We start from the raw sequence: 25,221 nt of genomic DNA, 5'->3' as shown, positions 1-25,221 counted from the left end.
GCACACTACTAAAGACTACTAGAGACTAGATGGATCTTGCCCTTGCCTGACTTGGAATTCAGACTTTGTTGACCGAATGCACTTCTCAGCATTGGAGGTAATTTTCTTCTGAATTCTGAGTACAGTGGATAGCAGTATGAGCCACCGACAAAGGCCCACCTTAAATTGACAGTGTTTTATAAGCTATATTTAGAACGTTTTCCCGCTTCTTTACCCTGCTGTCAGACGGGCTATTCCGACAAAAAACTGTCATTATATCAGCCAAATATCGTCCATAGGCGAAATGAGTTGTTTTACCTCTCAGAACACAGGAGTTGGTGGGCTACTGCTGCCTCAATCTGCTAGTTTTGGGACTTTGTGTAATTCTGTGACTTCAGTGAAAAAAGCATAGCTCAAATTCACCAAACACTAACAGATAGAGGCAGAGGCAGACCTGCAGTTCCTGTTTTCTGCAAGGTAAAATTACTGATTTCACCTGTGGACTTTGGTTGGTTTGGAGAGAGAGGAATATGTAGCTGATATAAAGGCTGTTTCCTGTTGAAAAGCCAGAGTGGTGAAAATATTTTAAATAGAGCATACACTTAAATGATTGTTTTTTTTGTGGCTAAACTACATTCTGCTGCTGGTCCACAGCAAGACATTGCTTAGCTTCCTACGCCTGTACTCCTACCACTTATTACAACTGGGGGCGTGCCAACCGCCATCTACTGTAGGTAAAACACTGACTATCAGCGAGTAACTCATACAACCCCACTTCAAATAATCCAAACTATCCCTTTAATTCTTAAGCAAAAACAGTGTGTGGCGTTACTTATTTAAACATCACAAGAATGAGAAGACAAACACAAACAGCCACAACGCAAATGCAAGTGAGTCAAATTTAATATTAATGCACTCTATAGAAAGAGGCAGAGTGTTTGGTTTTTCTCTTTTTTTTCCCCACCAGCATCACCACCACCCACTCTAACATGACAATGAGCTACTAAATCACACGTAAAAATGTCAGTAAACCTGTACGTCCTTTGTCCCCCTCCCCTCACAGAATGTAGGTATAATCTGTGCAAAATAAAAATACTTCAAGACTGAATGGATCAAACAGAACACAGATAAAATAGGGCAGAACAAAAAGGTATCGTCTCCGCACTCTAAACTCACCTAAACAAATAAATAAATCCAACATCAGAAGGGGGGTTTGCAGAGGGATCAGCGTTCAGGAAAACAGGTGCTCTTTAAACCTTAACATACACACACACGGATTAGCATCCTCTCGGTTTTAAGCAAAATTTCTGTCAGGCAGTTCTGTAAATGAAATTTCTCATCTAGTGCAGCTTCGGGATTTCCTTAAATAGAGTATATTTTTCCTACATGTCCTAGTATTTCTCTCATGTCGAGATAATTACTTTGATAACAAATAAGGAGACATCTGGGTACAGGAAGGCAAACTAAGTGGACTTGATGTGCTTTCATAGGAGCAGTAATCAGGATTCTGTTTGTTGGTGCTGGTTTGTTTCTATCACAGAGCTCACAGAACACATGCATTATTACAAGTTAAAGATTTAAATTTTCGGAGAAAGGAAAAAAAGAAATGTAGATAGTAAGGTACTCTCCCAGAGCCCAAAAGTGTCCAGTCTTTTCAAGAGCTTCTTTCTTTCTGTCTTCTCTACCTCCCCCTCACTCACTCACTCACTCGTCTTCGTCCTCCTCCTCCTCGCCGTCAGACAGAGAGGCACAGGGGCGGATCTGGCGGTATCTGTCCAACCACTTCTCCACCATCTGGGTGACCAGGGGGTGGTTGCGGCGGCGGGAGCTCTTCTGCATGGCTGCCAGCATGCCTCCTTCTGTCACGCAGCAGTCCAGCCATTCTCTCAGCAGCTTCTCCTGCTGCTCCTCGTTACCCATCTGAGGTGCGCACACACACACACACACACACACACACACACACACACACACACACAGACACGCAGTCACGTTTAAGATGCGAAACTACTGATGACCACAGTGACCAACATCTCGTTATTCTCTTGTTTTTAAAAAACAAATTTCACTCAAAATCTCCTTAATTTCCACAAAAAGAACATACTGGTTTAAAATAATTTTCATCTATTATGGCCTGTTATTGGCCACAAGTATGTTACATGAAACGTTACATGAATACCTTTGCTGTTGCCACGGACATAAACATTACGACTGTTTGATCCAGATAAAAGCAGCTGTAGATGCATATAAACTGAGCAACACTATCAGGTTTTGGCAAACAATCATTTCTAAGCATGCTACTTCTTAATGCCACATTTTTTTTTTTACATTTTCAATAAAACTAACCTTCAAATGTGAAAATATAATAACATAATCCTCTGAGTAAGTCCATGTATTGTCAGAATTACACAGCAAAATGACAATAATTGTTAAAGAAGTCTGAAATGAGGAAGTATCGAGGTACAATTCCCAGTTACTAAGCTGAGTCATTTAGACTCCTGTATTATAATAATGGTTCTCTGATTTTATAGTTTATTGGTGGATTTTAAATGCCATACAGTTTTTATATTACATGAATAGAAGATTAAATGTGCAAGCATGTATGTGCTTGGAATACATTTTAAACAATGCTTACAGCTTTTAATAAATAAATATCTAAGACCTTCCCAAACAGAATTTTGGACCGTTAAATACTTTCTAAGGCCTTTTATTAGTTAATGTAACTTTAACACATTTTAAGAACCTGTAGTCACTCTGCCAAAACACTGAAGCAACTGCCAGTATTTGAAATCTACTTACTGTATTTCTTGCTTCAAAATACTGCAATATAATATATCAAAATTATTAGAAGTGAATTTTCTGATGAATAAGCGTTTGGAAACTGTAAAAAAGCAACAGTGTGGTGTCAGAACCATCTGCTTCACAGTCCCCCAATGGACAGTCTGAAGAGATGCAATGCATTTTGGGAAGGGCTGAATAAGTTTAGTTAAACTCTTATAAGCTCTAATTCAGTACACGTACAAGCTTTTCTCGCGAACACAACAATCTATTTTGCAGCTGGAATGCATCACATACTCAACTTGACGTCACTCATTATAGTATATTATTAGTATGAGATTCTAAACACAGCGCCTACCTCTTGTGCAGACAGGAAGTGAATGTGCAGCAGCTTCCTCTCGCTGTCCACCAGTGGCAAGAAAGTGACCGTGACATCGTCGTCAGTATTTAGGTTGGCGCCCGCACCGCGATTGTCGTAGCCGTCGTTCTCCATGGCCACCAGGGCCGAGAAGTGTCCCCGCGTGTAGCCCAGGGCGATGGGGCTCTTCCAGCAGAAACTCTGTTCCCATAACAGAGGCAGGTACACACCTAACCACATACATACACACAAAGCAAGTCAGACCAGCTGGGAGCGCCTGTACACCATGACACTGGAGCCACCTGGGAGGAGCAGGCCCTGCAGCTGTACATTCAAATTACTGTGTGTGTGTGTGTGTGTCAGCCAGGGCCAAGCACCATCTCAGATCTGACCTGACATCAGAAGTGGCTGCGTTTCAGCCGACTGAAAACAACTGGGCCATTGTGAGCAGAGCGCAGCTCTGTGCTGCAGTCTGGAGCCCTGATTCTTCAGGAGTGAACACTCCCTCAGCCCTCTGGCTTCTGCCAGGCCCTCATCTGCTCCAAAAACACACCACCAATCGCCAGACACTTACTGTGCAATGGAGACTAAAGCTACTAAGTTTATTCATCATAATTACAGGCAGAGCAACAGACTGACTGAGGCCAAGATATTCTGTGTTACATAGCGATGGCACACCCCAGCTGTGCTCCCTCTACTTTAATATAAAACTCCAGCTTCTTTCTGCCAACTTATAAAAACTCACTGACCTTATTTCATGTTCTGTTGCAGGTGTAGAGTTTGAATGCAAAGGCAAACTCCATGATAAAATTAATGGCTTTTAGAAATAGGGTCAGCACACTGAGTGAGGCCAAGAAACTTGAAGGGTAACTTTGGTCTTTTAACGTTTTTGTGTCTAAGTCACTAATAAGGACAACAATTTTTCAGATTGGTTCAGAACTGAAGGAGAGTGCTGCATCTGGCAGAAGGAAAATTAAGCTACATAATCCTTCTGGGCAAGTGCACAGCATTTAAGTGTGGCAGTGTCTGACAGCATTATAGAAAGGACTGCTACAGAGAGGGACATTTTTTAAAGATAAGTTACGTTGTTTAACTTGAAACGGACGTTTTATTGCTCTCGCCAAACTCACCAGACTCCCTTTACAGAAACAGTCATTTTATCATGTCTCCCCTCCCTCTCACTCCTCTCCAAATATTTTCTTTTTCCAAATCTTTTCCATTAAATCTAACGTGGTGAATTAAAGGTTTATTTCGAGCAAACCAGAGTTGGTGACTGCAAGAACAGGTAGAAGAGGATCCAAGACATCTTTGACGAGTTTTATTTTGTTTTTTATAGTTTTAGCTTTCTCTGTTGCTGCACCAAAACTTATCTCTGTATCATAGATGGGCTCTTTGAGACTATTTGCCTTTACTTTTACTATCATTGGTGCTTTAATTTACATATTATTATTTGTGATGATAATGACAGCAACAGTTTTTTTTACCATTATCATTATTATTACTGCATCCACAATAACACACTTGAAGTCACTGGAATTTCATATCCAGAACTGGTAACAAGGAATAATTACCTGTCAACAGTTCTTGTGGGAACTACTTCTTAAACAGAAAGTTGTACCAATGACAACTGTTGCCAGCGAAGTTTGTGAACAACAAATAAAACCAAACAAGATGCCACGAGAGGTAAAAGAGAGAGTGTCTGTGTGTAATTTGTGCGAACCCATGCTTTAAACAAGAATCACTCAGAAAGTCTTTAAATATAAATGACCACAGTATTAAAATCTCTGCTGCCTCACCTTGAAAACGAGTGTATCCTAACGTTTCCCCACGGAAACTTTTGTAGTATTTCACTCCGTAGACTATGATCGGTCTGCGAAGAATGTGTGCGAGAACAAAAATGTGGGTCTGCTCCAGGCTGGCCCCGGGCTGAGAGGAGGGAAGAGAGAAACAGAACAACGACACATCATACAGTAGTTGTAATATCATAGACTTCCGCCAATTGTACACTTAATATTAATAGAACTAAAAATAGTGACGAAGGTTGCTAAGTGCTGTGATCATATTGCAACACAGAGTATCCTGCACACTGTGAACCTGCAACGCTGCAGCCCTGGGGACGTCCACATGTCCCCGGTCGTACCATCTGAATAAGCAGAACGCAAACTGCATTACTGCTTTTAAACACACAACAGCCACAATGACATTTCATGTTAAAAGGGGGCTTCAAAGTCATACACACTTATGGGATGGGATATAAAAAGGCTGATCTTATCCGTTGGATCTCATCTCTTCATCACAGTCAAAGCCTCGGACGAGGTTGTCACATGGTAGCTTTTGCTGTGTTTGTTTATACGGCCGGTGGAGTGGCTCTCGCAGCTAAATGCCTGTAATCCCAAGGTCACATGTTGGGAAGGAGTGCTGCTTCAGCAGGCATGCCAGCCAAGCAGATGAGCTGTCCGTCAATCTACGACTCCATCTTAGGGGGGATCTATCATAATTGCTTTTGTCCTCCCCGTCATTCACACACACACAAACACAATCCACCTTCCACAGTCAGGGTTCATGCAGCTTTTTAGGAGTAAAATTTAAGCACTTTCAAGGACTTTTAAGGTACCGGAACCAAAAAATTGACCATGATTATTTAATGCTTGCTGATTTCCAAAGTATGGGATCAACAGAGGACTTAATCCAGCTATGAATGACAAATATGATGATGGGATAAGTCCAACTGAAATAAAATATTATAATCAGTAATTTAAGCATATTCCTAACCTTGAAAACATTTAATCAGTTAATATTAAGTATTTTCCAAACTGTTAAGACCTTGTATGAACCCTGCACCATGCTGGTCGTCCAACTGTGTCTTCCACTTGGCTCAATGCAACTCAATCCAGCTCACTTTTTTTTTGGCATGAAAGTTAAGGAGTGACATTCCAAAAGCGGAGGTGATGCAAACCGGGTGTTAAATTGCTTTCACCATTTTGTGCATTAATGAGTGTGTGTATTTTTAATGTGTTGACAGAGGAGGATCTGTGCAGTTACAACAGGGAGCACACATCTAAACCTTTTATCTCACAGCGTGGATTAATAGTATTTGTAGAGCGTTTATGAAGATCGTACAGTTCAAACATGTCTCTGTCTGATGTCTGAATGTTCCAAACAGGGCCGTCGGTTGTTGAGAAATTGGTGATATGATATGTACTTGTTTTGTAATACTGTAAGTAAGGCAATATATTGTGATTTTGATTTTAATTTTAGGGAAAATGTCAGAATATATCACGCCACCATATGCATGAAATCTTCTTAATGCAATCAAAACAGTTCACTCTGCATTTGTGTTTATCAGTCCCTGTAACATCCAACATTACATAACTTTTTTCTGCAATCTGAGCAAAGGAAAGCTATGTGCTTGCTTCTTCCTGTCTTAGTTTACATCGTTATGTTACAGTGGCAGAGTCAAATGTCTGAAAATACATTACAAACACTGCCACAAATCTTTGCAAGTAAGCTATTACTATATAAAAATTGATAGCTTTTGAGAACGGTTACAGAATCTCAAAATAGTGTACTGATATTTTCTTAAATCTAGTACCAAAGCAAACTGAACTTGCAGGTCCGTTGATTTTATGACATTTACAGAATGCCACTTTAAGATGGTGGCACTTGCAAACCGCAGTGAAAAGACATGACAGGAATGTAAATTAATATCCATGTTGAAATCCAAAACACGACCACAGCTGGTGTGAACTTACAGCAAGTTAGATGTACCCTGTAGTGTATTTTGGACTGCTAGTGTGGCTATTAAGTGATGTTTGATGAGTGGGTCCTTGTTTTGCCAAGTCAAGTCAAATTTATTTATATAACACCAAATGATAACATAAGTTATCTCAAGGTATTTTTCATGTAGAGCAGGTCTAGTCCATAATTGTTAAATCATTTACAGAGAACCAACAATTCCTACCATGGTCAAGCACTTGGCACCAGTGGCGAGGAAAAACATCCTTTTAATAGGCAAGAACCTCAAATAAAACCAGGCTCAGGATGAGCAGCCGTCTGCCTCATCTGCCGTGTTTGTATCACGTATTCTACTGGCATACAAATAAGGACACGCATGTGCAGTATGCCAAGTATTTTTCCCCAAATAAAGAAATCATGACCTGCCCTGCTCTGACTGGCTGGTGCTCATTAGCTTCGTTGGTTTGGGTTGATTAGATTTAGGCCTGAGGACTGAGACTGAGTAGGGTCAGGGTAAGAATATTCATGGTAGGCCAATCAGAAGCAGAGATGGGTGGGTCATGCCTTTGCCATCTTGGGAAAAACAAAATATTGTGTTCAGTTAATATACAAGAATGCAGGAGACATATTACACATTCCTTCCAACTACAGAGGACAGCAATGCAAATGTGTAGTGCATGTCAGTCAAGCTACTCAACTGACTGAGTGACTGTGATGTAAAAAATGCAAGTTTAAATGAAAAAGAAAGACAGAAAATCAGCATTACATTTTTTAAAGAAAGAGATGTATTCAACCCATGTGTTAGGGCTAAAAGATTCACACACATTCATGTGTAAGAAATACAAGAATGTAAAAATGTGCTTGCTTATAAGAAATATCTACAGGGTGCCTTTAAATAGGAGCAGGAAGATTTTCTTTTACTTTCCCCCTCCCCCCAACAGCAACGGTAGGAAGAACAAAACCACGTGGTGTGTCTGTCCCCAAAACCAAAAGAGGAGCCGGTACAAAGTTTCTTCTTTTTATGCAACAGATGAGGAGTATAAAGAAGGAGGTGAACTGCTGCATTTCTAAATGTGTGCCAAGCAGTTTAATGATCTTCTAAAACAAGTCACATTCACTGAATAATTAACTTGGTGCCATTTCTATTATTGGCTGGTATCTGAATTCTAACATCCTAGAAACACAGATCTTTTTGCTCATAACCCGGCCATTTTGTCTGTGAGAATGCATCGATTTATATTTTAATTTCTAAACATCACTCTATGTTCATCACAACTTTTATCCCTTCATTACACATTTACTAGAAGCAAACACACACTCCCTTTACAGACCGGCCACACAATACCAGCCCATTTTCAGACTTTGATAGAGAACTAAAGGAAGGAAGTGAGTAAACCAGAAGGAACCTCATAATTACCTGGCTGGCCAAAGACAGGATGAACGCCCAGTCCTCCTGCCACTGCTCCTCTCTCAGGGAGAAATGCAAACCGAAACTCTGCGAGTACCACGATTCCCACTCCTTCCAGCGCGTGTAAAACCTAAAGAGTTACACATTAGACTATTTTTAAGTTCATTTGAGTCATATTTATCCTCCTGCAGCGTAGCTCAACAACAGGAAGTAGTGCATGAGAACAAATATTTAGCATTCATGAAACAGCATTTCATATCAAAATCAACTGCAAAGAATAACCACATCAAAACACATTTACACTGCAAACACTGGACTTAGATGACATAACACTTTTCAAGTAGTCAAAACAAAACTGGTTATACATAATCATCCACACACCTACTGCAATACACAGTACAATGAGACATGAAAGAAATGATCTCCTTTTAATAAGTAATCAATCCTCCTGTATTTGACTGTGTGACAGAAGTATGTAAATATCTAGAGGAAATTCTTCTACTCTGTGCCTCTGAGTCAAATTAACAAAACCACTAGACTGGCAGCAGAGCACAGCTGGATTGGCAGGTCACTGGCTGCAGACAACCAGGGAAATCTCTTTTACACTATTTCACAGGACATAGCCTACATATCTATGACATAAGGCTGGGCTGAATGAACACAAAAAAAAATATTTTTGACACCTCAGTAGCAATATTGTGACAATAGTATATTATTATAAACGATGCAGAAAGAAGACAACACTTATGCCATAGGATATAATGATATACAGATTCTAAGATGACAGCTTGTATCACAATATGACAACGTTGAAATGATAATGGTGCATTGCCCAGCCCATCTATGACACAGGAAAGCCGGAGAGGCAGTAACCTACACTTTGCACCAACTTCAGACTCGTCTTTAGAGAACGTTCATCCTGGGCCCCTCGGTAGTTTACTTGGTGGAGGTTATCAGTCCTCTGCAGCAGCCCTGGTTCGATTCCAACCTGCGGCCCTTTGCTGTTTGTCAGCCTCCCAACCTCCACTTATTCTTCTCTATCTCAGCTGTCTCCGTAAATTAAAGGCAAAAAAGCCCAAAATATATCTAGAACTAGAATTACCGCCTCACAGGCATGTATCTCCACCTGCCAGTCAAGTTGCAGTTTACATCCATGTCTGTTCAGACTCATATATGGAGTGAAGATATTCAAGGAATTTAATAAAAGATATATCAAGTGTATGTTTTGGCAAAATCTAAGTTACTGTATAATGATCTAGGCATTCCTGTGAATTATTTCTAGTGTGAGACAAGTTGTCATCAATAAAGGGACTATTTTTATAGAGGACTTGACATTATGATATCACTTTATCTCATCTCATCTCCTCATCATTTTTGTGAGGTCACACCGTGATCTTGACCTTTGATCATCAAAATCTAATCAGTTCATCCTTGAGTCCAAATGGAAGTTCGAGCCAAATTTGAAAAAAATCCATCCAGGCATTCATAAGATACCACAGGACACAGTGACCTTGACTTCTGACCTCCAACATCAAATCAGTTCATCCTCCAGTCCAAACGGATGTTTATGCCAAGTTTAAAGGAATTCTGTCCAGGCATTCTTGAGATATTACATTCACAAGAACGGGATGAACGGACAGACAGCCTGAAAACTTAATGCCCCCAGCTTCGGCTGTCATCAAAGCGAAGGTATAAAAACACTTTGATAGATAGCTTGTGGCATAATACGTCACAGTATTTCAAGTCATAAAAATGTTTAAAATGACTTTATTGTCAGGGCCTAGCCATGTAAGACATTAAAGCAAAACTCTGAAGCATACTGGCCTATTTGTTTAAGGTCAAACATGACCAAGCCAGGACAATAAAGGCATTTAAATGCTTATAAAACAAAGTGCCTTGGAGTTTTTTGTGCACATATTTATCCTCATCCAAACACCCCATCAAACAAATTCAGTTTGAGTCCATGAAGCCTGCCTACCCAAACCGCCCATTTTTTAATAAAAATGTTTCCTGGATTTAAGTGACTTTGTACTGGGTGTCTCACCAATGGGAGCAGTCATGCAGGCTGTCATGGAGGGTCTTGCGGAGAACAGAGTCCTTGTCGTAGATGCCCCAGGTGGCCTGTAAAACAGAGTCTAACAGACAGTCCCCGGCTGTGCGGTTCCACAAGGCGTACAGACGACTGTCCAGGCGTGTGCCCAGCTCCAGAGACCAGTTGATAACAGGAGATTCCTCTTCCAACTCTATGCACAGACAGACAGACACCAATAAGAGGGCAGGTTCAGTCAAGCCTATCTGTTTATGTCAAATGTTGCAATAAAAACAACAAAGGAGAACTTCTCCAAGATGGCTTTGAAGATGAGAAAAACATGACAGGAGGTCCATTGTTTTTCCTCTCACCTGACCAACAAAAAAATAATACTGGGTTTATGAGAAGAATTAAAAAGGAGGATGAAAAAAACTGATTATCTGACAATCTGAGTCTTAAATCTGTTAACAAAGCTCAGCCTGAAATGCATAGATGCTGTGTTGAGTGTTTCAGATATGATAGATATTGCAGCTAGTCGTTATGGAAACTAATTGTGCGTTGCATAACCTGTTTTTCAGCATGTTCCTGTCCTTCTGTAATATTATTAAACACACCTTCACTGCTTCCTCAGCTACTTTCTACGCAAAAGCCAAAAACACACAGCACCTCTCCCCAGTAACCCAATTTACGGAGGCTTAAATAGGTCACAAGACTCCTCTGATACAAGAGGAAGAGAACACACAAACTCGTATGTATGTTCACAACCATCCACACACACACACAGTGTAGCGCAGTGCAGCCCTGGGAGTTTGTCATCGGTTAAATGTGAAGGAGGGAAACCAGTCAATTAGCCTAATTAGAGAGGGTACAGAAGATTAAGCAGGAGGTGGTGAGCTGGCTGGGGACGAAGAACACAAGAACAGATATTGGTTTTCAGACCCAAGACATAGCTAAAAGATGAATTACAGGTAAACCAAAACCCACTACTTCAGATTATTTCAAATGGGTCTGTATGTAGTACTTATCACTAGCCAGTGTATTAGCTACAGGGAGATGGCAGCTGGCAAGCCCCCAGTTTGAAGAAGCAGAGAGGGGGGAAAAAATCTATATCTGTTTACATGTACACTATGTTTAGAATATTTTCACCACTTTATTTTGCTGTCAGACAGCCTTTTCCAACCAATATCATGGCAGTTTCCCACCCAAAAAGGCTGTCTGACAGCAAAGTAAAGTGATGAAAATATTCAAAATATCACATACACTTAAACTGATAGAGTTTCTTTTAGGTGGACCTTTTTTAAGTGGCTAAAATACCTTTTGTTGCCGACCCTGTCCACAGTAGTAGCTTAGCATCCGTGCTGGTACTCCTCTAGCTATAGTAGCAGGTGGTTGACTGGCCCTCCACTTCAAATACTCCGAACTATCCCTTTAACACATGTAAACATATAAACATAATTATAACTTGGCTACCTTTCTGCACATCTCGATCCAGCACCTCATCAAACAGCTTCTCCTGGACAGCAGGCGGCAAGTCTTCTATATCTGCAAAGACACATGGGACAGATATTATGTTTTCATGCTCATTATATTCTAATGGTACACAGCACTGAGGGCAACAGAAACACTACAGTAATGACACACAGAGGGGATGTTCTTTGCAATTCCATTCATCGGCTGACATTTTGTCAATGGCACACTGTAAACACAAGCTCTGTACAGCATGTTGTGTTTCTGTGTGTATTGAACTGTGCACACACAAAGCCAGAACACTGGTGGCTATTCTCTGGCTCAATAGTGAATGGCACTGGCTTTGTCTGAACGAGAGAGAGACAGAAACAGAGGGAGAGCGTCCTGCAGCTGGCCTTGGGCCAAACTCAGTCCGCAAAGAAATACTTGGCATAGCAGAGAAAAAAAAAATTCAAATCTATCAGTGAAGCCTGCATAATCTTTCATCCCAGCGGCGCTGGCAGCTCTGAATAACAATACAACTGGTAGCTCTGAAAAAGGAGAGTGCAAGACATTGTGGCACAGCGACGGGACACTGAGCTGCTGTTTCTCTTAGCAATGCTGCACAACAAGAGTAACCGTCATTCCTCCAATTCTCCAGTGAGGGGGAAAACATTCAAGAAACTGTGAAGTTACACTGTTTAGAGGAAAATTCTACAGACATGCATCAAACTTAACTTTAAATATGAGCACAAAAGGTCACAAAATTAATTCTTTTTCCATTCTACCCTTGCAGAGTAAATCTAATATTCAATGTCAATCTTCATTTGAGGACCTCAAAAGACAAATGTTAAGATGCTAAGTTTTTTTTTGGGGGGGGGGGGCTTCAAGGTGTTAATTGAGGCTACAGAGAGAAGTGACGTGATCATTGAGATATCGCAGATACCTGCAGGCAGGGTAAAGGTGACCAGGTCAGTGAGGAAGTAACAAGCGAAGTCTCCTTTGCGTTGATGTAGTGAGGCTGCGATCTCCCTGCGGATCTGCTCCGTCAGCTCGGGACACACCATAGAGGGGATGCACTTAGCTGCCTGCTGGCTCACCTAAAGGACACACACACACAGATTCACTGGAAGTTAGAGGTAAATACAAGCGGGATCACATACTTGTAATACATGTAAACCATTAATGATTCAAATTATTTGTAACATACAGAGACATACAAATTCAATGTATATAAATGTTTCCTGCATTTGATCCATCCCAAGTATCAGGAGCAGAGTACAGCCACAGTGCTTTGGTCAGGGGTACTGTATGTTTTTGATGTGGAGAAAAAGCCACCTTGTAAACACAGGGAAAACATGTAAACATGAACAGATTCAAGCTCCTTCTTGCTGTGAGGTGGCAGTGCAAACCACTGTGCCACTGTGCTGACCATTTATTTATAAAGGCTGGAGAATGTGCATAAACAGTGACAACTACTATAATAATTTTAAGATTATCTCAACATCAATATTTTGAAACCGACCATCTGAGCCGAATATTTTAGCGGATTTCCCTAGAAAGCAAATTCCTTAATTTAAATAAAATGTATTCCCTGATGTAGGTCTTTAAATTCTTGTAATGCAACCAAATTTGGTCAAATTTAACTTCCATAGCCAACAATGCTATTTGTCCTCAGCAGCAGAGACAAACCGTGATCTTTCCCTAAACCTAACCAAGCAGTTTGGTTGCCTAACCCAAAGTCGCATTGTTGCCTAAACCTAACCAAGTAGCTCTGTTTTATTACTTCACAGAGAAGTTTTGTTTCAAAACATAACCAAGCTGTGCATGAAAACTGAAAACAATAATGATAATCAAGTGTAAATGGCAAAATGGGCACCAATGACTGGATGTAACACTACGGTCAAATACTCAAACTCCTCTCTACCACAGGAAATCCCTGCGCTTAACCCGTTCTTCCACTACAACCTATTAAAAACAGTGAATCTGTTGCACTTGTAGCTAAAATAAGGGGGTCATATGCAGGAACAAAAAGACACTCCATTATAAACAGCATGCCTAATTAAGTGGTATATGGATGTAGATAAAAACTAAAATACAGTATTATATTGTATTGTTGTATGAATGTTACATTGAGGATCAAAAGTGTGATGCACAGCGAAGTTGCCACCTTTCTCTTCCTACCTCAGTGACTTGTGTCAGTGAAGCCCTCTGTGTCTCCTTTTCCTAATCGTTGCTTGCCCTCCTTGCAAACCACATCAGCTCTGTGGCATCACGTCCATTAGGAACCAGTGACAGGACTGCAGCCAAGCTAATCCTCCACCTAATCCTCAAAGTGCACTTCTGCTGTAATTATAGGCATTACAGGCATCTGCTATATATCGTCTACTCGGGCGCAGAACAATTATAGACTGATGTGGTTAACCAGGAGAAGTACAGAATAGCATCAAAATTACATGAACAGACAATACATGTTCTCTGTCATTGTATAATTCATGTAAAGGAGGTCACATGATTACTTGTAGTTATATTTTCTATTTTATAAAATTCTATAATCTTCATACAAATCTTGTTAGAATAAAGTTAGAATCTGACTCCACTACTTATTCTGCTTCTTAGTGTATTCAGAGTAAAACGTAGTACATTTTGGGTCCACTTGCTTAAAAAGAAAATGGTGTTGCTTTAATTCCAGTGGGGTGGAGAGGACAAACAAAATCTATCAGGACGCCTACCTCCGTGAGAAGGATGGCTAGCATGTCCTGCCTCTGGAAGCGGATGGCCAGGTGGACGAGGGTGAAGCCTACATCAAACGCAGAGGACCGGTTGAGGAGCTGCACCTCGTCAGCAGTGAGCTGCCGGGCGATGTCCCCGCCGGACGACTTGTAGGCTTCTACTGCCGCCAGGTCTCCCTCCACCACGCCTGCGGCAAAGGAGGGGAGAAGAAAGAGGAAGGACGGTCAGAAAATAGGACACAAATGTTGGCATTTATACCTGGTATCAAAATGGGAACTGTGTCCAGATACATTATCTGGATGATAAACAATATGATCTTGTCTTTGCATTATACCTGGTATTTTAATGCCTTCTTAATTTTGTATGAACAAGTAAACTTTAACTCTTAACCCCTTTTAACACAGCCCTATTTAATAATGCATCGTTTGGTGCTTTCATGGCACAGAAGGGACATAAAATCAGTAATTAGAGATGCTGTATCTGTCAGCATTCTTGCTGTCTAAAACTGTATTTTATGTTAGCTATAAACAATCCCTATCAATTTTACGTAATGCACAGATGCCAGCACATTGTATGGATTGCATTTACACCAAACTAAAAGATCTGAATGCAATGCAAGCCAGACTCCATCTGTGGTCAGGCAGATCCGATCACCAGTGCTTTTTTCCCTTATCTGGATAAGTGTCCAGATACAGATCACATTTTAGTACCTGATGTAAATGCGGTGTGAAACGTAAAAGTAGATAAGTGCCTCAATATGCAGCTGCTTTTCCAGGAACTCATGCACGCAGGCCATTGAAGTTAGATGGAAGTGACACACTTAATGTAGATCGTCTATGTTTAAGGAAGAGGGGACAGTTCAGAAAAGTAAGTCACATTCAACAGCTAACACATGTGACCTGCAAGTGCACAAACCCCTGCCCTCATGACATAGCTAGGTAGGTGCATTTATATCAATGAGGGAAGCCTAAATTTTAGAAAAATGTCTCAACTCCTCTATAAAACAATTTCAACTAAAATGGACCACCAGAGCCTTCATGCAGGCAGTATTTATTGCACGGCTGCTGTATCAGACTCCGTAATTTTAAGCTAGTGTAGTGCATGTGAATCTATTACTAGTGCTCCCCGTTCAAACATCCGCAAAAGAAAAGAAATTAACGAAGAAAGACATTATGGGAATCCTTTTAAAACAGGCCCATTCTTTGTAAATGGATTAGACTGGCTTCTGGAGCACGTCCAACCCCCATGTCCTTGCTTGTAATAGAAGCAAGATGTAACAGACAGCTTGTCGTGTTCAATGAAAGAACAACAGAAATATCCATCAAACTCTGCTAACACATCACACTGTTCTTAGTCACAACCAATTAATATTAAAACCTGGGAGGAATTTACATAACAAATTTGACTCGAGGAAAATAGTTAAGCACAAAAAGAGCTCAGTGTGAGCGGAGCGCTGCAGCTCTTGACGTCAATCCACAATTCAGATGACCTCTGGATGTAGCCACTAGCTAACTCGGTGTGAGAACAGTTATCACACTGTCAGCCTACTACATAACAGAACAGGCAGAGCAGTGTAGCTTATAATGCAGAGCTATCAGAGAGCCGTGTCAGACAGAGGACAGTCTGTGCAGATTAGCATCCTCCCCCTCCTTTGGACGTGATAGTCTCAACATCTGTTATGAGTGAAATGAGCGGCAGCAAGGTAGCACACAACACTGAAGCGCTGTGCTGGCTAATTTTAACAAATGTGAGAATGTTCAAGGACAGTTACCTTAAGAGAACCTGCACTTCGACATGCCAAGAACGCCTGGTCTCCTCTTACACATGCTGGGTGAACACAGATCTGTAAATAGATGCTGAACGATTTGGCTGCAATCTAGCTACCGCCATGCTGCAGAAGATTTCATAAAAAAACAGTAAAGACTATGGTGACCCGTTTTGCAGTGTATCAATAAAGGCCGTACAATAATTTGTGTGGTTTAGGTCAAAGTTGTCAAGATAAAAACAAGGCTTTAACATGTGCCCTGATTCCACTCTTCAGGCATTCCCAGTATGAAAGTGTCAACACAAGTATGCAGGAGTGTGCTGCTGATGTGCACCATCTCACATTGCAAAAAAACATCCTGATGAAGATGTTACGCCAGCGCTCGCAGCTAAGAACGTCACGTTGTACTAGGGACAATAAATATAGCGCCTGGGACACAAAGTTACGCTGTCTGAGACAATTCTGGGAAATTATTATGTTTATTTGTTATGGAATATTTAGAATTTTGTTAGATGTTCAAATTTGAAAAATGTGAGGTGGCACCGGCAAAACCTCTACATTACATCACACATGCTTATACACAGTCATGGTGTTTAAAAATTAAGTGTTTCCCATCAGATATGTTCAAAGTGTTTTCATGTAGCCTGATCACCATTTACCAATTAAAAACAGGTTAGCATTCACACTGAAATTATGCATTTATTGATCAAGCAATCAGTAGAAATAAACAAGAAACAGTGAGTGTGGCCAGACATCTGGAGTAATTAAACTTTTTTTATTCAAGTGCATTTTTTCAAGTGCCGGGAACAGCTAGCAGAACTTCTATGTAGGCCTGGACTATCTTGTATTGGTCGACGACATGTTGTGTTCTCCAAGGCGTGGAAGCGGCTGAGGTGATAACATGACTAAATATCACAATATTTTTAACCAAATACCTTGATATTGCAACAATACTGTGGGGATAACTATTGGTACGTGCACAGAATATTAACCCAATGATTTTTTTCCATATATAATCATCAGTAATCTGGATATAATGATTAAGTGAGTAAAGGCAAATAGGCAAAGTTCAGAAAAGCACTTTACTATATGCAGCCTTGAAAACCAGGAAAACATTTGTGCCATATCACAATATAATGAAATGCAAAATTTATCATAAATTATCGTCTCATATCACAACACTATATTATTGTCGATATATTGCCCTGCACTACTTTTACAGTGGATCAATTTGAGTCAATTTGAGTCACTGAAACAAAGTTATTAAACTAAAGAACGTAAATTTTGAACCCAGTTCTTCCTAAAAGAACATTTTTTCATAACATTTCTGTTATGCACTGCAGTGCATAACAGAAATGGAGGGGCTGTCCACATAGTACGGTTAGGGTGCATACCACATAACCACAATGTCCACAGTTCAGTTTCAGACCCTGTGTTGCATCATCAGTCTTTCGTTTTCCTCATTTCTTCTCTACTATACTGCCCTATGGAACAAAATGACTCACTTAAAAAAAGCAATTTGTGTGAATAGCAACAAAAATAAAGCATAAAATATTGTGGAAGAATACTGAACTCTCTCTTTGCCGGGTTTTACAACTTGGCCAGAATGTCATCTTCAAAAGCACCTGGACAAACAGCACATTCAGCTATTTGAGGACTCTGCATTCTGTTTGTACATAAATTTCTCATTTACTAACTGCCACAATAGTATGACCAATCAGTACAGAGATTAGTACATCAGCATTATGGTATTCTGTTTTTTTTTTTATGAATTATTTTATGGTTTTGTGTGAATTACTGTGTTGATTTGTTCTGTATCATATTGTTTATAACAGCCTGCCATAATATTTTATATGATTTTAAAAATTCATATCGTGATAATAGGAATATTCTGACTTATTAACATAATGATGATAATGATGTCATACTGTTACACACAGCAATGACAAGCATGCCTGAAAGTAAACATAACAGTGCTAACAATTACACGGTGAAGGAGTTTGTTCTAAAAAAGGGAGTAACTTCAACAGTGTGGAAGTGGTTTGGTTGCAAAAGATGAGATGTAAAATTAATCATGGGAATATGTAAGAAGTGCAAAAAGACTGTAACAGCAAAAGGAAAAATACAACAAACTAATTTCACCACCTCGAGCAGACGCACCAGACTTGAGTACAAGGAGAGCCAAAAGTCCTGCAAGGAGAGCTCAACAACTATTGTGAATCCTCGAACAAAACATTTTTCAGCATTTTGTCAAGACCATCCGCTATCGCCCGCTCCTGGTGTGATGATTGTTGTACTGCTGGCTGTGCAACAAATTGCCCCGCAGTGTTAAGGATGACCTTAACCTTGACCATAATGTACTTTACAGTATCAGTAAATGCTGTAGAATTGTCAAACATCCTAAAAACTTCACAAACAACCCGTTATGCCAGGATCAGTCCATGTAATATTCTGTGGTCCATGTTATTCTGTGGTGTGTTCTTTATAACTGTTTTCATAAAATCTGAGTTTAAAAGCAATACCTTGTTTTCAGTATTGCAATATATTGAATTGTTACCCCTATATTGTGATAAATATTGCCAGATTCTTGCCGATAGACAGCCCTGGTTCTAGCATGGTTGAAACAATCAGAAATTGGCCGTCCTGAACATCAATCGTAACAATTTATCATTTCATCCTGTGTGTAATAATATAAAGGGACTAATTCTGCTTCTAGGACCCCTAGGAAGTTCGTTTGAAGTCCTTCTGATCATGAAGCCCGTCTCCGGCCCCTCCTATCTGATCACCATCGCACATCATGTAAGTTGTGAGAGACAAATATTGGTTGTGGTGTAACGCACAGTCCAACATGTCTCTCAACCAAGTCACAGCAGGACCGAAATAACCTACTGTAATCTGATGTAGCAGCCATTTGGATAGATATTTGTGATGTATTGTTGTTTGAACTTATCCAAAAAACTGACGGTGCAAAACCTCACAGCCCAGAAAGCGTTAGTAAGATTTGTGACCACAGCGTCTACAAACTGGCATTACCATTTTAGGTAGAATTTTGTAGTCATGGGTAGCTGGCATTTTTTTATACAATCAGATAAAAATTCAGCTGATGAACAAGATCATTTCCAGTGCTTGAAGGCAAACGCACAGAGCTCCTTTGCCATGTTTTTTTTAGAATCACACTAATCACATAACATCATTATGAGCAACATCCAACTACTGGATAAGCATAATATGTTTATACAGACAAACAGACTCGGCAGTTAAAGCCGTTGAGTGAAACAAAGGAACAATATTACACAAACAGAGTCTGCTTCCTTTTGGGGGAAAGTGGAATCAATGGGATCATCTGATTTTGGCCTGAATGCAGCAGTCTGAACAAACATTAGAGCAGACATGTGTGGAAACAGTAGAGCGAAGTGAGATCAAGTTGTGAGACCTGAGGAAGTGCTTGGCTTGGCCATAATGTGCAGTTCGACTCAGGCACTTCCTCCATTGACAAACCCTTTGAAGAGGCCAACGGTAACATGAGCAACACAACTGAAAAAAGTCAGCTGACATGATGTGAATGAAAAGGCGCAACATTAAATGAAAAGGCAGGATGTGTCTATATATGGTTGACGCAAGACAAAGAAGAAAAGCTTTCTCAATGTGAAATAAGAGTAATGTTTTCTACACAACAACAACAAGCTGCAGAGGGCAATCAGTGCAAAGGTCAGGAGGACACTGCTGATCATGTGCTGCCTTCATGCTGTTTTTGCTTTTTTTTTTTTTTTTTTTTTTTGGACCGGTGTTCATGTCTTGTCAAGGCTATTTTTGCCTCCGAGAGGCCCCTGGTCAGCACATAAGCACCACTGTTTACAGGGTCTGCTGACTGCGTGCCAGGAGAGCCTCTGGTCCACGGGCTCCACTCTCACTGCGCTGCCCAGACGGCCCATTCATCCCCACCGGCTGGGAAGCACTCACACCCTCTCAGTTTCTCAAAGACACTCTCAGTGGCACAGCAAAGGCAGCTCGGGGCTCAGTGATGAGTTGGATCAAATTCCTACTAGCCATTTAGTTACACATCTTTTTTAATGTGCTGCCACTCAGCATCATTTATGTTTTGTTGATGGTAAGTATCATCTCACTACAGCGGATATTTTCCACCTGAAAGCACTACCTTGTGAAATTAAACCCTTCTCACAGAGCGTGCCAAAGCTTGTGTTTTGCAAAATTCCTGGTGTACTACAATACTTGGAGCCTGAGACATGTTGTCATTCATAAGTGAAACACCAAAAGTACTATGCAGTCTTGGCCTTCACAGGGTGAAACAGCATCTGCATTGTAATAAAATACAACTAAGAGGAAACTAAATGTTTTGCCACTGGGACGAAAACAATCAAATGGCTGCCTCTGAACGGAGCGCTTTGCTTTGTCATCACTGAGCATGACATCATGGAAGGAAACAAAAAGCTGGTGTGACAATAGAAGTGTTGTTAGAAGGGAAAAAAATGGGACAAGAGTATGGATTCTTTGTACCAGTAAGAATATTCAGAGAAGCCACAGAGAGAAGGGAGGATGAAAATATTCACATACGTGATCAGAGACAATAAATACTTTGACGGTTTGTAATCATTACTATGGAATGCACCAGACACACCACATGCAAGAATGTAAAATCCAAAGCTGTATCTATTAATCCATTGATTACTTTTCCAATTTATTGATGCACGATTTAATCTAGAAAATGCCAACATAAAAACGGTGCAGTTTTATGTCGTGTCATGTTATTTTTCCACAGCAAACAACCACCATTTCTGATTAGAGATGAAACAGTATGAAAATTTCATATTACAATTATAGTGACCAAAATGATCATGTTCAAAAAGTCCCAGTATACTCACACTGAAATCATTTTACCAAGTTTTATTTTGAAAATATTGATTTGAAATGTCCATTGCAATGTCAGAGGTGCAACACAAAGCCTCATTGTTGCTATGCCTACATCTGGGAGACTATTACCAACTTTGGTACATGCTGGACAATATTTACCACAAGTTCTTCAAAGTGCGGTGATCAAACAAGGCTACCATGATAATTACAATTTGAAACAGTACTACTAATCATCAGGAATTTTATTGTGAAACCAATTATCGTTGCACCCCAATTTCAGATGAAAAGCTATGCCACATGACTCAGAAGTCATGTTCACAAACCAGGTATCGTATACAAGTTTTATTCATATTTATTTTATATGTTTAGTCATGTTCACCAAGTTCCTTCTTCTCCCTCTCTGACCTATCCAAGATATCCTGTGGTTTCCTGGAAATTAAATAGCAACTAGTGGCTAGTAGGAAAACCGTTGTTACCTTGGATAAACTACCAAGTTCTTCGGGTTTGAACATTGTTGGAAACATCTGGGAAGATGTAAGTACACAGCTTAACTAAATATAATATGTCTTGCATTTTTGGACATTTTAATGCAGAAATGTTACACATTATAGCTTTAAATCCCTTGCTTTATCAAACCAACAGTTCAAAACCCGAAAGTATATACAATGTTCAGTCATAAAAACAAGCACAAATGAGCAGAAAAGAAGCAAATCCTCACATTTGAGAAGCTGGTATAAGATTTTTGGCATTTTCCTTGCAACGGCTTTATCAATTTTCAAAATTGTTGATTCATTTTTCTGTCAGTCGACTAATCACTTAATCGCTTTAGCACACGTAGGAATGACATTTAATAAAACTCACCAGCACATGCATTGAGGAAGAGCCAGTCCGTTTTTCTCATCCGGTTTCTAATCTGCTTTAGCTTCTTGAAGTCGACCTCTTGCTCGTCTTTGCTGCTCATGGCTCCAGCTGCGAGCTCTATCCTCTGGAAGTCCATTTTCACATTGTCCTCCCTCTTGGGCATCGGAGGGGACCTTCTTTGGCCCTGGCCTCCACTGCAGCTGCCCCTCCACCGAGCCCTGTCCTGCTCATTGATCATAGGTGTCGGCTCCACAGGCTCGGCCAGCTCTATGGCTTCCTGGTTGTTGGGCTTGGGGTGGTCGCACACCACACACTTTGTAGTTTTGGGCCAGTTCTGGTAAGTGCAAGCTGTGCATGTCCAGTGTTGCTGATGGGTGTTAAGTCTGTTTCTGTCATTGTACTCCTCACAGGTGTCCACAGGGGAATGGACAGCAGGACGGCAGCCTGCGTTTGAGCCTGACGTCTGGGGGGTCTCCGTGGGGCTGCTGGTCCGTGGCCGCTGACACAGGCACTGCGTGCAGCGGATGGCCCGGGGCCAGTTCAGGTAGGTGCATATCTGGCAGGACCACTTGTTGGCAATTTCAGCCATGCTGGCTGACCTGACTCTGGGCCTAGCACTGGAGTCAGGGCAGATGAGGAGGCTGCTGCCACTCTCAGTTCTGGTAGAGTCCCACTCCAGACTTGGGTCCAGATCAGGGCTGTTCTTATAAGGTTCCTCTGTGATGATGGGACCCCTTGACCTCTGTGCACGGCACATGGTGCACTTGATTGCAGATGGCCAGTTTTCATAGGTGCAGTAGTCACAGACCCACTTTATCTTATGTTCCGTCATTGTGGATCACCTTGGATGGTCAAACTGTGGTGATAAATGTAGTAAGTTGTGAGGCATAAACAGCTTTTTCAATCAATCGGCCTTTGTCAATAAATATTAGGGTTGCAACTTACAATAATTTGCATTATTGATTAATCTGCAATTATTGTCACAGTTAACTGATTAATCAGTTCTTCTACAAAATGGAAAAATGCTCATCACTATTTCCCAGAGCCCAAAGTGACATCAAATTGCTTTTTTGTCCAAAACAGTGTAAAACCCATAGACTCTTCATTTACTGTCACAAATGACACATTTATTGGAGATTTTGATTGAATGTGTTTTATATTGATCTTATCTTGATCTTTATTTTGACAACGAAGAATATATTTTATTTAAAACTAAAGACTGAAAAACACGGAGAAAATAAATCAAAATATTATTGAATCTATTGAAGGGTATGACATGAAAAAGTTTGGGAACCCCTGTTTTAGATTACACAAATCAAATGAAGAGATTTCATAATAGGACTGCAGCTATTTTCATTCTCGATTAATCTGTCAATCATTTTCTCGATTAATCAATAAGTTATTTGGTCCATAAAATGTCAGAAAATGATGACAAACGGTGATTACTGCAAAAAATGCAAGATTATGTGTATTGTGTATCAAGAATACTGGCCGATATATCGGTCTCGGATTTTCCAAAAAAAAATCCAGCGTTGGTTTGACCCTATCGAAGTAGTTGGCGATTAATTCAATATCTGAAAACTAATCAACCTACTGATCATCGGAGCTCTGGAGATCTCATAATATGTGTTCCAGCAGTTTGTAGACTTACAGCTCACAGTACATCTGTTCGGGCACCTTCAATGACATTGGCAGCCTGAGAATGTGATGTGATTGAAACAGTAAAACTGTCTGCCAGCTGCTCATTATCATAACAGTATGAATGCTGAGTTTGATTCACATGACGGGTAGCTTTATCGCGTTACCATGTTTAATAATGTTCTGTGTTAGCTTGCTAGCTGGCGAGCTAACCACCTAGCCTACATGATTACCGTTTATTTCTACAGTTAACGAACATTTAATAAGACTTCCAACCCTGAAATGTGTAATTATTGAGAATAATTTAATAAAATATGTCAAACTCTTACCGTTTAGCGGCTGCGCTCGTTTCTCAAGTCCTGCTGAAAACCACAACAAACCCTTCTTGAACGGTCCCCCCCTCCTCCTGCTCTGTCAAACCTTTCCCAATCCAAGTAATTTCGACCCCTTTGGTCTCTCACATGTTTACCTTCGTGGACACATTAACCTCGCGCAGAATAAACCACACCTTGGCAAAGCCCCTGTAGTCCCTGAATCATGGTTTAAATCCGCGACACTCCATGGTTTACATCGCCTCCGTGTTGTTTAATGGCGGCGACAGTGAGACAAATGAGTAGCAGAGCCAAAATAAACGCTTGCTTGCCTTCGTCACCAATCATCTGGCTCAGCGCTCAACGCGATTGGATAAAAGGGAAGTACTGTGTTGCCTTCGAGGGCTGTCGAAATATCACCGCACGCTATGACGAAAATATGAGAGGTTCAAAAGAACTGGGAGATTTGATTCTTAAAGGTAGGAAGAGTCTATATGTTACTCAGATAGTTACTCTGCTTGCTAAGGTTTGAGGCCATCATTTTAATCTGTACTCTGAGCCACAACATTTTAATTTTATGTGATGTTTAAAAAAAAACACTTGATCAAACAATTAGGAAATATCCGAGCTTATGTAAACAGTAAATGCTTCGCAACTTATGATGATTGTGTGATGAAATTATGCTGTTTGATTTGATTAGTTAAACATTATCTAAAGGTAGCAAATTTATCTAACCGAGTCTTATTCACCGCTTTATTTGCTAGACACTGTTATATTTACAGTTCTGGAAGTGCCATAAAAAAGAATTAATCTGTAAGAGAATAAGCACATGGGTGTGGAAATAAACAGAAAAATAAAATATAAAAGAATAATTATAAACATTTTCATTTATTCACTTTATATTTTTCTAAATCTACTATGTATAAATTATTAAATATTATAGAAACTACGAGTTTTTCAATGAATTTGTTTTATGAAATATTTATTTATTTATGTATCTATTTATTTATTAGCACTTTTTATATCCTTACTTTTGCCCCAGTTGCCTTTGCTTGAACACAAGAATCGGCCTGGGCAGGAATGTATACGGAAATAACTGTGACAGTAAATTAAAATGTTAAAAAAAAAAAATTATTATTGTTTTATTATATATGTCTGTATATTTACACACTTATTTTCTTATTCTTTTACAGATTTATGAATGTATTTCGTGCACACTAAAATTTATAGACATTATGTAAGGAAGAAGAATGTTACAGAAGCTTTTTTTGGTCGGTTATGACCTTTTAATGACCTCTAAATTACAACATTTAA

The 25,221-nt window shown here is 40.1% G+C and overlaps 1 protein-coding gene across 5 annotated transcripts; it reads right to left on the bottom strand.

Annotated features, from left to right (window-relative positions):
- Nucleotides 1-864: 864 nt before the first annotated feature.
- On the bottom strand, nt 865-24,241 carry zranb1a (zinc finger, RAN-binding domain containing 1a). Of its 5 annotated transcripts, none has more exons than XM_084740492.1 (11): nt 23,926-24,235; nt 23,553-23,654; nt 21,959-22,814; nt 14,463-14,650; nt 12,677-12,830; nt 11,755-11,826; nt 10,300-10,498; nt 8,265-8,385; nt 4,909-5,038; nt 3,113-3,342; nt 865-1,899 (listed from the first exon to the last, which is right to left on the bottom strand). In XM_084740492.1, exons 3-11 carry the CDS (start codon nt 22,788-22,790, stop codon nt 1,684-1,686), a joined length of 2,142 nt encoding a protein of 713 aa, XP_084596618.1. In that variant the 5' UTR covers nt 22,791-22,814; nt 23,553-23,654; nt 23,926-24,235; the 3' UTR covers nt 865-1,683. The 5 variants fall into 5 exon arrangements, with proteins under 5 accessions (XP_084596618.1, XP_084596619.1, XP_084596622.1 ...); XM_084740493.1 differs by having other exon boundaries at nt 23,553-23,635; XM_084740496.1 differs by lacking the exon at nt 23,553-23,654 and having other exon boundaries at nt 24,105-24,241.
- Between the last annotated feature and the right edge of the window lie 980 nt (nt 24,242-25,221).

This window comes from Lutjanus erythropterus, chromosome 17, assembly GCF_056507025.1.
Source record: "Lutjanus erythropterus isolate fLutEry1 chromosome 17, fLutEry1.hap2, whole genome shotgun sequence".
Lineage (NCBI taxonomy): Eukaryota > Metazoa > Chordata > Actinopteri > Lutjaniformes > Lutjanidae > Lutjanus > Lutjanus erythropterus.
The sequence above is the reverse complement of the archived record's forward strand: the minus strand, read 5'-3'. Positions and strand labels throughout refer to the sequence as shown.